At 35.6% G+C, this 13,941-nt stretch overlaps 1 protein-coding gene across 4 annotated transcripts in view; it reads right to left on the reverse strand.

Moving 5' to 3' along the window:
• Positions 1-13,941, reverse strand: part of sh3gl3a (SH3-domain GRB2-like 3a) — a 32,425-nt gene that overhangs the window by 4,920 nt on the left and 13,564 nt on the right. The window contains exons 2-10 of one of the 4 annotated variants that reach the window (XM_043244520.1): positions 6,026-6,094; positions 5,867-5,939; positions 4,670-4,813; positions 3,057-3,190; positions 2,476-2,634; positions 1,469-1,572; positions 1,165-1,289; positions 789-821; positions 471-539 (exon numbers count right to left, since the gene is read on the reverse strand). In XM_043244520.1, the coding sequence (XP_043100455.1) occupies positions 471-539; positions 789-821; positions 1,165-1,289; positions 1,469-1,572; positions 2,476-2,634; positions 3,057-3,190; positions 4,670-4,813; positions 5,867-5,939; positions 6,026-6,094 (910 nt within the window). Of the gene's footprint in view, positions 1-470; positions 540-788; positions 822-1,164; positions 1,290-1,468; positions 1,573-2,475; positions 2,635-3,056; positions 3,191-4,669; positions 4,863-5,866; positions 5,940-6,025; positions 6,095-13,941 lie in introns of those variants that run through there. The other 3 variants (XM_043244522.1, XM_043244524.1, XM_043244523.1) reach the window with 3 other exon arrangements.

The following is a 13,941-nucleotide window of genomic DNA, read 5'->3' on the forward strand; positions in this document are numbered from 1 at the left end:
ACAGTGATATAAAAACATCCTTACGTCTTTCATTTTTAAACGTGCATCACGGCCTCGCGTTTATTCAACGAAGCCTTTTGGAAAATAAATAAATGTCGCAATAAACCGAGACCAGCTTCATCGCTCATCATTAGCTTTTCACAGAAAACAGGCCTGAAATCACTCGAGGGTGAGAAAATCGCGAAATATCTAACGCCTATGTGCTGAATTCAAACATCCAGCGCAACCGATGGAGAAAAAACCCACAGGGTTACCGAGAGGAAAGTAATAGAAAATCGGTTTTAAGAGCTGACGCGTGGGCAGATGAGACACGTGGGCCCACGTGAAATCTCTGACCGCAGATCTCCAGCAAAAAGCTCTACGTATTTCTGCAGAATTCAAATAGCCATTATCTCGCAAATGCTACAATCTCCCAGCCCCTACAGGGTCTACCTCACGTTCAGTGAGCGTCTAGGCACGACGATACTCACGTTTGCTATCGCCATTGGGGCTCTCGGGCCACGATAGAGTCATGGGTGCTGTGTGTGTGAACTCATCAACTGAGAGCAAAACACATGAGATCAAACATGAGAGACAAACACATACACAGAGCTAATGAAACACACCGTCGATGAACGCGAGCATGACCGCGTCAGCTGTAAATTACGGATTTGAATCGAAAAGGTTGTGTGATTTTACGCCCGTCATTTGGCTTTCACCGACCTTTAAACGCTCCTGAAAGTGACTGAAACCTAAATGCACAGGTAAAAGTAATCAAATATTTCTGTGATATAAACATCGCCACCTACTTTTTCCATTTACAGTGCGGCTGACTTGAATATCTGAAAGGAACACGAATGAATGTGTAAGAAAACACGATGGTGGTGAAATATGCAAGCAACTATTTTCTTCAAAAAAAAGAAAAAAAAAATCACTAATGATTCACAAAATGACAACGAAACCCCAAAACAGACTATATAGCGTATGTTCGTTATTGAAGAAATGTTCATTTTTCCACGAGCCATTGACAGGTAAACGCTGTATTTTTATCGTTTATTAATAAATATAATGTACAGAAATGTATCAGATCGCATTATGCAATCATAGGAGAATGTTTCAGGATCTTAACAACTAAAAATTGTTCAAAAGAGACTATGAGAGAGACCGAAGTTTTCTTGTCGATACCTGTGCTTTTGACCGATGAGGTGTGGCTGAGTCCATTGTGCTGCGTGTTTTCCACGGTCTCCAAACTGGACACGATCGACTTTGGCTTGAACTCTTTTTTGGGCCGACCGCTTGCGGTAGATATCCTGCGAGAGCGAAATATACACGGATCAACTCAGAGCGTATCTACATATGTTACTGGTGACGCTTTCATTACACTTCTTTCTAAAGAAGACGGATCAAATGTAGGCTCGATAGCAAAATGCGTGGAAAAATACGAAATGAATTGGACGAGGACTATGGTTTGGGGCTGATTGAGGCTTACCTGTTCTGTAGTTTGCTGTCGAGCTCCTTCAGGATCTCTAAGGACTGTCGGTGGTAATCCAGCGCTGCCTCAATCAGAGCTGATAACTGACTGACCTGCTCCACCTACAGGTAAAAGAAAGATGGGATGTTTTCGCCGATTCCAGAAAAGAAACTTTAAGGGTAATTAACAGGGCACCGCATATAAACGGTGGCTCCTCATTGACCTGCGTTGTACTTTTCCTACTTTGAATATCAATGGAGACCAACCACTGTTTAATTCTTTAAAATTCTACAAAATCCTTCCTTTGTGTTCAGCATATGAAAGAAACTTATACAAGTTTACAACAACATGAGGATAAGTACATGATGACAATATTACCATTTCATTTCTGGGTGAAATATATATATATATATATATATATATATATATATATATATATATATATATATATATATATATATATATATATATATATATATTATATATATATATATGAAGAGTGCATATGCAAAAACATAACCATGTTTTTTCATTGTGTATTAGGAATATACTAGCTAACACAATAAAGCTATATATATATATATATATATATTTTTTATTTTTTAATTTATTTTTTTATATATATATATATATATATATATATATATATATATATATATATATATATATATATATATATATATATATATAATGTTTAAAAAAACAGATGAACAAGAATTATATATTATATATATAAAGTATAAATCTACTGTATGTTTATATACATATGTGTGTGTGTATATAAATAGATATATATATATATATATATATATATATATATATATATATATATATATATATATATATATATATATATATATATATATATATATACATACATACAGTAGATTTATACTTTATAGATAGATAGATAGATAGATAGATAGATAGATAGATAGATAGATAGATAGACAGATAGATAGATAGATAGATAGATAGATAGATAGATAGATAGACAGACAGATAGATAGATAGATTTTCCATACATCATTTTCCAGGAAGTTGTACATGCTCCTCTCAGCGAGTTCTTTGGATTCCTCAAACTTCTCCACAGCCTGTTTGATTTCCTCATCGGGAATCTTGCCTTGACGTTTCTTCTTGTAGTCAAAGTCTAATCGCCGACCCTCCAGTTTCTTAAGATGATGCTATCAGGAAATCACACAAGATGTAATCAGCCAAAAAAAAGCACAATTACCTGGCGATTTCGATTTGACCAAACACCGATCACTTAATCAGCCTAGCCCATATATCTGTACTTCTCTAACCTTAAATACTAACTAAAAACAGACAAACTGCTGGAAATGATAGTGTCTGGGAAATAAAACAAGTACTTGGTCACCATAAGAGCCACCATAAGGAGGTGTCACGCTCCATGTAGATTTAATCGGCTCGTTCTAGGCCACTGATTTGCCTGGAGTATTCATCTTATGGGAGTTTATATTTTTTCGAGCCTAATTTCGAAACACCTTATAGCATAAAACATTTTAAATGCAAAATTGTATTGGACCTTTAATACGTCATTGTTTAAAGTGAAGGGTAATAAAAAAGTGGCAAAACGGTGTTGTACCACAATCTCTTTGAGGTCTTTGTCTTGTAGAGTCTGAAGTGGGTCAACGAAGTTCTGTTTCACATTAATATCAAGGGCATCTTTAATATCAGCCATCTGCTTCATGGCTTCACCAATATCCACCAGCGCAGCTCCTGAGAAGATGAGGAAGACATAATATTGATAATATTAATAAACTTGTATAATACAAATATATATATGTATATGTGTATATATGTATATGTGTGTGTGTGTGTATATATATATATATATATATATATATATATATATATATATATATATATATATATATATATATATATATATATATATGTATGTATGTATGTATGTGTGTATATATATATATATATATATATATATATATATATATATACACATACACACACACATACATACACATATATACACACTTTTTATAATAAAAATGATATAATATATAATTTTTTTATAAAATAAAAGAAAATGTAATGAAAAAAATAACAATATATTACATAATCACATTTAAATTGCCTTTTTGTGAGAATATGATAATCCAGTTAATACTTTACAAATTAAAGGCATTTATTTTATAATTTATTTTAAATGACCATTTGAAGGAACACTCCACTTTTCTAATAATAAATGTAATTATTAACTAATAATCCAGGAAGTTTGCTGCCTTTCCATGGCCACAGCAGGTGCAATGAACTTCCTTGATTATTAGGCCTGAATGAGAGCATCGTTCCTAGTCATATCTGCCTGGAAAACCACAACTTTTCATTTTCCGTCCGCCTTGTAATCACAGAAGAGTCAAGTTTTAAACAGGAAAAATATCTAAACTCTTCGGTCATTTTTAAACGAGATGCTCCCGGCCTAAACAGATTCAATGATCTACGCTAAGCTATTGCTAAAAGTGCTATCGCCAGGCCCAGAGGTCGGCTGAATGGATTCAAAAATGGTAAAAAACTCAACTTTATAACTCTGGGGGAGCTGCAGAATGAGGCTACTTCCAAAAAGGTGGAGTGTTCCTTTAATGAGCACCACCCACAGGGTAAGATTGCAAAAAAAAAAAAAGAAAAAGCATCAAAATCCCTCAAGCAGCGTAGACCTGTTCTCGTCGAGCATGACTTTAACGATAACGATAAAGATATAGCTATAAAATTCTTTCCACACCGCATCCATAACAATAAAGGCAGAGAGAAACGATAATCACCTCCCGAACAATTTTTTCAGCCAATGATCGATACAAAAACTGACAGCCAATCAGAATCCATTCGGCTTTAACTAGCTTAAAAATTTAAAGCGGCGGATGCCAATGCGCTTAGAATAAACAGACGATATATTTCTGTTTTAAAATTCTGATTTAAAATTGGAGGAGCTGCTTTGGAAACCGCTGCAAAATTATGCTCCAGCATGTGTCTGGCACCACAAGGTGTCAGAGTTGCGTTCGAATGCTATAAGTGCCGCAATATTGCAGGAAACATGCTTCACAATGCACAGTGTGCGCAAGACTGCGTGCGACTCGATGAGTCCTTGCGCATTCCTTGGTGCTGCAGTAGGACTTCCGTAAGCGTCGGCCTGAGGTTCGTGTCTGTGCATGCGTGTGCCTGACTGTCGGTATGCGCGGACGTTACCGAAAGTGGACTCCTCCCCCAGCTCCCGTCCGTATCGTAGCATGCAGTCTCCCAGCAGCCCTTCGGTCTGCGGATAACCCGTCGTCTTCACCTGCCCTCTGATCTTAGACACGGTGTTGAGCATTCCCAGTTTGGCTCTTGACGCTGTTCGGATACACGACATGCACTCACGACCAAACCAGAAAGCACAGCACTGCGCAAACGTGAGTCAATGAATGAGAAATCACAGTGATTTGGTAGCGGCAGAGGAGGCAAGAGAGGCAGTGAGAACATAATCAACGGTGATGAAGCTTCAGAGGCTGGTGAGTTCGACGTGTTCTTCTCATTGATCGAGATGATCATTTTAATGAGAGAACGGGCAAAAATCATGTTTGAACGGGTCAGCCTGAATGGATCAAACTAGTGGTAATAATGGATTTAATTACTTTAGTTAACAACTTAGTTACTCAACATTGTTGATTAGGTCAAGATTAGGTTTGAAGTGAGCTTGAAATAAAGATTCACCTTCATCATGCAAGTGTTAACCGAGGACTCAATGACGGACTGTGTATGGTTTTATTGTATTATTGTAGTCATTTTTAAGCAATGCAAAAAAAAAAAGTTTAGGGTCAGAAAGATTATTTTAAGAAGTTAATAACTTTGATTAATTATCATCGAAAGGATTGCTACAAATGCAGCTCCCTTCAACTTTTTGTTCATCAAAAAATGGATCACAAAAACATTAACATTAAATTTCTGAAGGATCGCACCACACTGAAGACTGGAGTAATGATGCTGAAAATTCAGCACTGCATCACAGAAATAAATTTCATTTTATAGTATACTAATATGGTAAGCTGTCATTTTAAATTGTAATAAAAATACCGATTTTATGCCGATAAAAATACAAAATTCGTTTCAAATAACTGGAGCCTTTTTTGAGCATGAAATCATTTTAAGCACAGAAAAATCGTCTCAGACTATTTAATAATGTTTTAATAAACAGCACGGCACTGTAAACATAGCATGTTGATACAGAACTGTTCGCATTTTGAGTATAAGGTTAGTGTTTCACCAGCCTTCAACCCTGCAATCAGACCAGAACCGGAACGTCTCGCCTCCTCATTTCAAAAGTCCACTTGCACACTTGGTAGGTGGTGTTCATGATACGTAATGACTCAGTGAAACTCACGAATATGTCAGATCAGTGATTCATACCTGGGTTTGGCTGAAGGTATTCTGTGGTTTTGGTTATAAGTTCAAAAACAGACTTGTTGGTGACTTCTATTTTCTGTAGAGGTGGGAAAAGGTGAGAGTGAATAAGTCATAAAGCACATGTGAGGAGGGGCTCGTTTCTGCTGTCTTTTTTTTCCTCACCCGCTCCATTTCCATAAAGTCTTCATCGAGCTTCGTCCCTTCTGCACCGCTTATCTTCTCACTCAGTAACTAGAAAGAGAGAGAGAGAGAGAGAGAGATATATTTAATCAGAAACAGGAAGCGTTGACATTAGGCAGGAAGAAATGGCATAATGCTTCCCTGTATACACGCACTCAGGTGGGCGGAAGAAAAAAATAAATCAATAAAGAGCCTCCATCGTAGCTTATTGCAGAAATCATACCTAATGTTACGGTTGTGAATTTTGCATCGATAAGATGATATTTCATGATCCACATTTATTATTGTTATCCCCGTCATTTTCATTCAAATTCTACATTTACATCCCTTATCAGTTTATAATTACTATTATTTATAAAATATTTATTTATTATTAGTATTATTACTATTCGAATTCTTTCCATTTTAAATATAGTGGCAAATAACCTTTTGCATAACTTTACATAATTATTATAATATAGGCTAAAAAAAAAAATCCATTAACAGCACATTTATTATCATCATTATTATTATTAAAATGTAGTTACACATGGTTTAACCTTAACCCTTTAAGAGCAAATAAATTATAAAAAAAAAAAAAAAAAAATAATATATATATATATATATATATATATATATATATATATATATATATATATAAATAATATTTATAACTTATCAACCATATAAAAGTATAAAAATTATTATTAGTTTTTCTGTATTAGCTCGAATCTGAATATCATTTGTATTACATTGTTATATAAATGATGCACATTGATTTTACACACACACACAACTAGGTTAAAGTAGTTATCATTATGTAACACTATCCATGAATGGCCACATTAAAGGAAGAAGAATTATGTCAGTTTGTGAATGGGCTTCATGTAGCATCAATTACACATTACAGTTTTTATAAAAGTTTAGTTATAAGCACCACTAATAATTACTAAGAGCATAACAAAATGAAAATTAGGTTAACATTTTTGCCATGCGAGGCTGTGAGAACAGATGAGGAAAAAAAAAGGAGTGAAAAAAGATGACACAAAATGAATAATGCTAAGTGTGTGCTTTAGTCTGCTAAAAGTAGAACCGTTTAAGAATGGTTAAAGCGCCTGTAAAAATGCCTTGGCATTAATTTAAAATAAATCCAAAATAAATTCTGTATAACTTATAACTCTAAACCCAAATGACACTGTGCAATGCTGCTCATCTATGTTTCTTCCACAGTCTGAAAAAAAAAATGAATCGTTGAACAAGGATGTTAACGAGATCAATTAAATTTTGTCATATTTGAATGAAAAATCAGGATTTCGGGATTTAATGTTGAGTTTAAGCAAACCTTATTGAGAAGCTGAAATTATGCAGCAGCACTGAACCAGGTATATCGTGAATATAAACCTGACTAGCCACCGACTAGATAATTATGAAAACGTGTAGCTGTCTAAGCTCGAAAGCTCAAAATGGTGATTACACTAAGCGCCAAGTGAGGCCGTATGAATTATACCGACACACACTTGTCAGAGTCAGACCTGTGACCTACTTCTGCCTGAGGTTCTTCAACAGCGGCTCTGACGGATGCTGTTTGTTTACCACACCGCTGTGCGCGAGTGACGAAGGTGTGAGGTCACAGGGTCTTTGTAAAACTCTCTCTTTCTCTTTAATGCGTGGGTGACGGCAGGCGGAAACTAAGAAAGATGCACTTGTCATATTCATACGCCAGTGTACATAGTGCACAGTGTATATTAATTATTGTAATTGTGTTATTATTTATTTGTTTTACATTTCTTCAGAATTAATGCACTTTCATACGAATCAAGTGGAAGTCAACAAGCATGCAACTTGCAAGAAAACCACATAAATTAACATCTGGCAACCGCAAACATGAAAGCATGATTGTTACCGATGCAAGATGTCAAATGAAAGTAGAAACAAGCGAGAAAAATGCAGATGAAAATCATGCAGATAAAATTTGGTTTTAAACACGATTCTTTTTCTGTACACTTTCATTATCATTCTCCTAAATCTTAATGGAACAGATCTGCGGAAATGTTTTCAAATGAAGAGAGAAACTGGCAAAATATTATTCAGTGTTTGTAACAAATCAAAATTGCGTTTTATGTTATACTCGAAACGCAATTATGTTTCAGTAATACAGTGTTTTAATTATTTAAATATATCTGCATAGCAAAAATAGCTTTGTAACTGCTTATGACCCAGTTTTAGGAATAAATGATCAATGAAAATCATCTTGACATGACATAGAGACATGCTACACGACTGAAATACGAGTTTAAAGTGAAACTGTGTACTAGTCTAAAAGAAAGAAACCCTAAGAAGAGTCAAAAACTGCATTTTTCACCATCAAAGGTTAAAATTTACAACACTGACGGCAACAAAATCAGCAGATAATAAATATAAAAGATTATATACTCTCTGCACTTTTGGACAAGCAAAAAAAAAAAACAGAGGTTACCATGGCTACCACTGTAAACAAAGCAGCATTGTGCTTATAACAATATTTTAATAGGACTTGTGCAAATACAATATGAAAAAACGTCAAAAAACATATCTGAATGAAGTCGGTTTTCTTCCATTCCCAATGTTTTCCCATTTAAACTGGTAAGCACCCCCCCCCCCAACAAATGCAATGTAAATGAAATGATTTTGGTTTCTGCTCAGGATATTAACTTGACGATAGCATGGCAACCCACTGCTATTTAAAGGCAGACAGAGGCCTTGGTCTCATAGCAGCTCCACAGACACCAAAAAATGTCTCATTTCCTCTTCATGGACAAACATGCAATTTACTAAGGAATGAACGAAGCGTTCCTCTGTTTTAAATGAGGAAGGAAATTGCAGCACAAGTGCAGACAGTGATGACACCCGCTCCTGCAGGTCGCATTTTCCCTTGCAAAAAACAACAACAAACCGCTGTGTGGTGGAACAAACACCCAACTGAATCAAGAGCACGGACATATTCAACAAGTCAACATAAAAGGTTTCCGTCCGTCGGGGTGGAAACGTACAGAAAGCACATGCAAACCGAACTCTGACCTGGATTTAAAAAAACATGACCGGTGGCGAAGCACTCGACAGACAACGGCGTGGCACCTTGTAAAACGGAGGCCAGGAATAGAAAGAGTGATAATGTCTTTCAAAGCGGTGACTGCTTTACTGTGATCTCTCCAATTAGCAGCTGCAGCAAACAACTCCCGAGACGTCAGTCGGTTTATCATCAACTAAATAAAAATTAACTTGCTGAAAATTGGAGGTGGAATTAATGCGTCCACGTTGTAACATTCATGTAATTGATCATGTTCAGTTAACCGGTCATTATCACCATCACTACATAGCACATAGCTTACCAGATAATGTGTACATAGTCATAAAATATTGCTTTCATATATATATATATATATATATATATATATATATATATATATATATAGCTCTGTGCAAAAGTTTTAGGCAAGTGTGAAAAAATGCTGTAATCAAAGAATGCTTTCAGAAATATAAATCAATTTTTTAAATGATTTGGTCAGGATTAATGGTCTTCTCAATGCTGAGAAATACAGGCAGATACTTATCCATCATGCAATGCCATCAGAGAGGCGTGTGATTGGCCCCAAATTTATTCTGCAGCAGGACAACGACCCCAAACATTCAGCCAAAAGTCATTAAGAACTATCTTCAGCGTAAAGAAGATCAAGAAGCACCGGAAGTGATGGCATGGCCCCCAAAGAGCCCTGATCTCAACATCATCGAGTGTGTCTGGGATTACGTGAAGAGACAGAAGGATGTGAGAAAGCCTACATCCACAGAAGATCTGTGGTTAGTTCTCCAATATGTTTTGAACAACCTACCAGCCGAGTTTCTTCATAAACTGTGTGAAAGTGTACCTAGAAGAATTGCTGCTGTTTCAAAAGCAAAGGGTGGCCACAACAAACATTGATTTGATATAGATTTCTCTTTTGTTCATTCAATGCATTTTGAAAATAAATGTTTAACTTTTTCATTTTTGAAAGCATTCTTTGTTTACAGCATTTTTTTTTTTAAACTATATTATATATAGTATATATATATATATATATATATATATATATATATATATATACATACATATACACAAAACTATATTTTAAATATTTTATGTCAATCTGTTCATTTTTCTTGGTGATAACAAACGACAGTAGCACTAATATATATAGGACCGACTGTATAGCAAAATACTATACTAATTAATACTAATACTAGTATTAATGGTTTTAATTTCACTCATGGTGATATAAAGCCTACAACAGCAGTCTCTAATTAGCTCTTCTGCTGCGGTCATACAGACAGCAAACGCAAAAAGTAAAATGCACAGACTGTAGACAGTCAGTCCACTGGGATTAAACAGCTCACGTGTTAACATGACCACTAACTTTCCCGACATTCAACCCAGAGACTACTCTGGGTTGAAACATCCTCTGAGAAAACGGATGATGAAACAGTTCAGAAAAAAACTAAGGAAGCTGATCTGAAATGAAGTCTTCTGGAGCATATAAGCATATGCGATGCAACTCGATGAGGTAAGATGCACCGAGACAAAAGATTTCTGCTGAACATTATTTAGGAAGATAAAACGCACTCTTAGAGTGACTTTGACGGTAATTAAGTGATTCAGTAATATTGGGTAACATCAGTCCCCTTTGTGCAGCACACAACGGCATAAACCTCCTACACGCACAGAACTGACATGCAAACCTACGCAAAAGGCGAACTGTACACAGCACGATGCAATACGGTGCAAACAAACCATACAAATTAATATTTCATATTAATGTAATGACAATATTGTTGATATACTGCGAGGCTAAAGGTGAAAATCTAGCACCCAAGTCCTGCGGTACTGAGGCCTGCTGTAAGTGTTGCGCAGAAGCCGTCCTAAATTTGATCCTATGATCATTTCTTCGACATGCAAACGAACTTCTATGAATTGCAAATGATCTTGAACTTGCGAGAAAAATGCTCTCTGCTTGTAAACGACAAGGGGCTGCAAAAAGCAAACAGATTTTTTGCATGCAAAATGTGCACGCATCCATCATACGGTTATAAAAATGAGTCCAACACTAGCTAAGATTATATTATATGCGGAAAATCACATAAAAGCATATGCAAATAAAGCAACGAGTCAAAGAGAATAAAAACGTCACCACTAAATATCAATAAGAATATAGGAGAAAGCACTGAATATAATAATTAAAAAAAATAAATGCAACCAGTGCGGGAAAAAATTTTGAAGGCGGATGCTGGTGTTTGGGTTAACTATTGCTTTAAAACGCTTTAAAAGTTAATAGTTTATATAGCAGAGGAAAAGACTAACATTTAAGACAGTTCTAAGAGACAGCTTTTTGTAAAATTTCACATAGGAATTTAAAGTTGGAAAAAAGAATGTTAGCACAAAAACGCATCTGAAATATGTTAAGAAAAGTGTGTAGAATTTTAATAAATATTAGATATAAGACTTGAGCAAAGACCGATCCTTCTTTCACCCTCAAGGTTTTATTCTGTGGTGACCTTGATCTGTCTATTAACACAAAATAACATAACCGTTCCTGTCTCAGAAACCACAAAAGATCTGACCTGACCCTCTGAACCGGCGATGTTTGGGGCGGCAGTCTCACAACAGCGAGCGGATACAGGACAGATAACGCTCCTGGTGTTTTTTCAGGCAGCACTACTGCTGTGCTCTTTATGTAAGGCCGTTACACGCATCTGGAGAACACAGGATGAAACCAAACAAAGAGCCTGACATGCAGTCGTGCGAGAACGCAGGACATCTGCAGCCTTGGATTCACAGCAGATTTCTAAATGACGTCAGACAACGAGAAAATATTCTTATTGTTTGCCTTAAGCAGTTAAACGCTCGATTCTGTATTGTGATGCTGACATCAGAGCGATGCTGTGCATACTATTTCAGTTCTACCTTGAAAAACCAGGCAAAAAAAAATGTAAAAATGAGATGCAAAAAAATTATTTGCCATTACAGGACATTTAAAAATGAATTAAAATGAATTCAAATAAATTAATTAAAATAGAAAAAAGTTATTTAATTGATAATATTTTCCAATATAAGTTTTAACGTATTTAAATGTTTGTATTAAATAATATGCTAATATACTAAAATATATATTATATATAAATATTAATTGCATTTAATATACAATGTAAAATATGAAATAAAATGACTAAATTTGTGCATTAATATATTTATACAAATTATATAATATATATATATATATATACACGTTTTTATCAAATTAAAAATACCCCACCAAACGGCTTGACAAAGTGGATTTCAAGTGGGGGCCATCTGTAGGCATTGTATAAACTACACGAGAACGACGCGATTAAAGAACACGCTCTTTAAAAAAATTAAGCACGGAAAATAACTAGAGGCCCATTTTGGATACTGTAACTTCACAGCTGGTGGCTCCCTGAAATTAGGTTCTTATCCAAGATACCCACGATCGCATCAGTCTCTGTGGCTTCCTCGAACTCCACTCACTGGCAACCAACTAGGTCAGGCTAAATTTAGCCATAACGCAAAAAAAGAAATTAATATGGAAGTACTGCTTGCGACTTACACTGCTTAGTGAGAGTATTCGACAAACCTTGAAGCAGAAGGACGCTGCGATATGCGAAAAATATATCAATGCATGATTAAAGTCAGCCTGATATGAAACATTGACCTTACTTTTTTTTTTCATGCGCTTTCCTGGTTTCATCGCGCACGAACACTGCGTGGAATTTCGCAGAAACAAATGTTTGTCCGCGCGATCAAAATGTCACCGGCTCCATTTTCAAAACGTTTTCGGGAAGTTTTGGCTGACTTACGGGTTTTGCAATCCGGTTTAGAGCAGACCGATCATTTTAAAATGATACAGTGTACTGGCAAAACAGGACTGCAATCAAACGGTCAGTCCGTAATTAAACTAAATTTTGGATTTATCTGTTAAACATGCATTTTAGCGCAGGCTGCTAAAGAGTTTTTCCTTGCTCTAATATCATCGGCATATACTGCCATGCCAAATATTCACTGCATAAACTGTCAACACAACATGCATTAAAAAAAAACGTCCGTCCAGTCTTTTTTAAAACTTTTAAAACAGTACCATACCATTTCGGCAGCATTGCATTAAAAAAAAGATGTATTGAACGGTTATTTATTGCACATCAGTTTGTATAAACAAAAGGCAGGTTGCATATTAATATGTGCTCTATAAACCGAAAGGGAGAAAGAATAAGCCGCAATTTTCCCTACACTAAAAGTTTCACTACAATCCGTTACAGATACAACAGAAACCCCAGGCTTGTGGGAGTCCAGCGGTGATAATGACGACTGAACACACAGCTGTGTCTGTGATAATAACCGTCACGCCGTAGTGCTTTATGATCACCGCACATGATGACAGACGAACAGAGAGCGTGAAATCAACTCGACGTCGATGCGCTTTGGCTCTCCTCTCGAGGAAAGCATCATCCTGACTCATTTACTAATAACACGCCATCCTGGAGTCCCATCTTACAGCGAGCATCACATGATCGCTCGTGATCCATTATCAGCTCAAACCGCAAATATATGATTTAAGCTTATTGTGTTTTGATGAAGGACAAAGAATTATTTTCCTGTAGAAAAAATGCGCACCGCTAAAATTCTCACACTTCGATTTTACGCTCAATTATTGAATAGGAATTTCCGAAACGTAACGTTTCTGAATGAATATTCAGTATTTAATATCAGCTTTCACTGCCCACGAGGTCTCTGTTAAGTCATCCATTGTTGTTCTCGTTAACTTGGAATAATATATATTAGATGTAAAATAAAATACATATAACACTTAAATAAAAAAAATTAATTGAACTGTGTAAAA

The sequence above is a fragment of the Puntigrus tetrazona genome, chromosome 7 (genome assembly GCF_018831695.1).
Source record: "Puntigrus tetrazona isolate hp1 chromosome 7, ASM1883169v1, whole genome shotgun sequence".
Classification (NCBI taxonomy): Eukaryota; Metazoa; Chordata; class Actinopteri; order Cypriniformes; family Cyprinidae; genus Puntigrus; species Puntigrus tetrazona.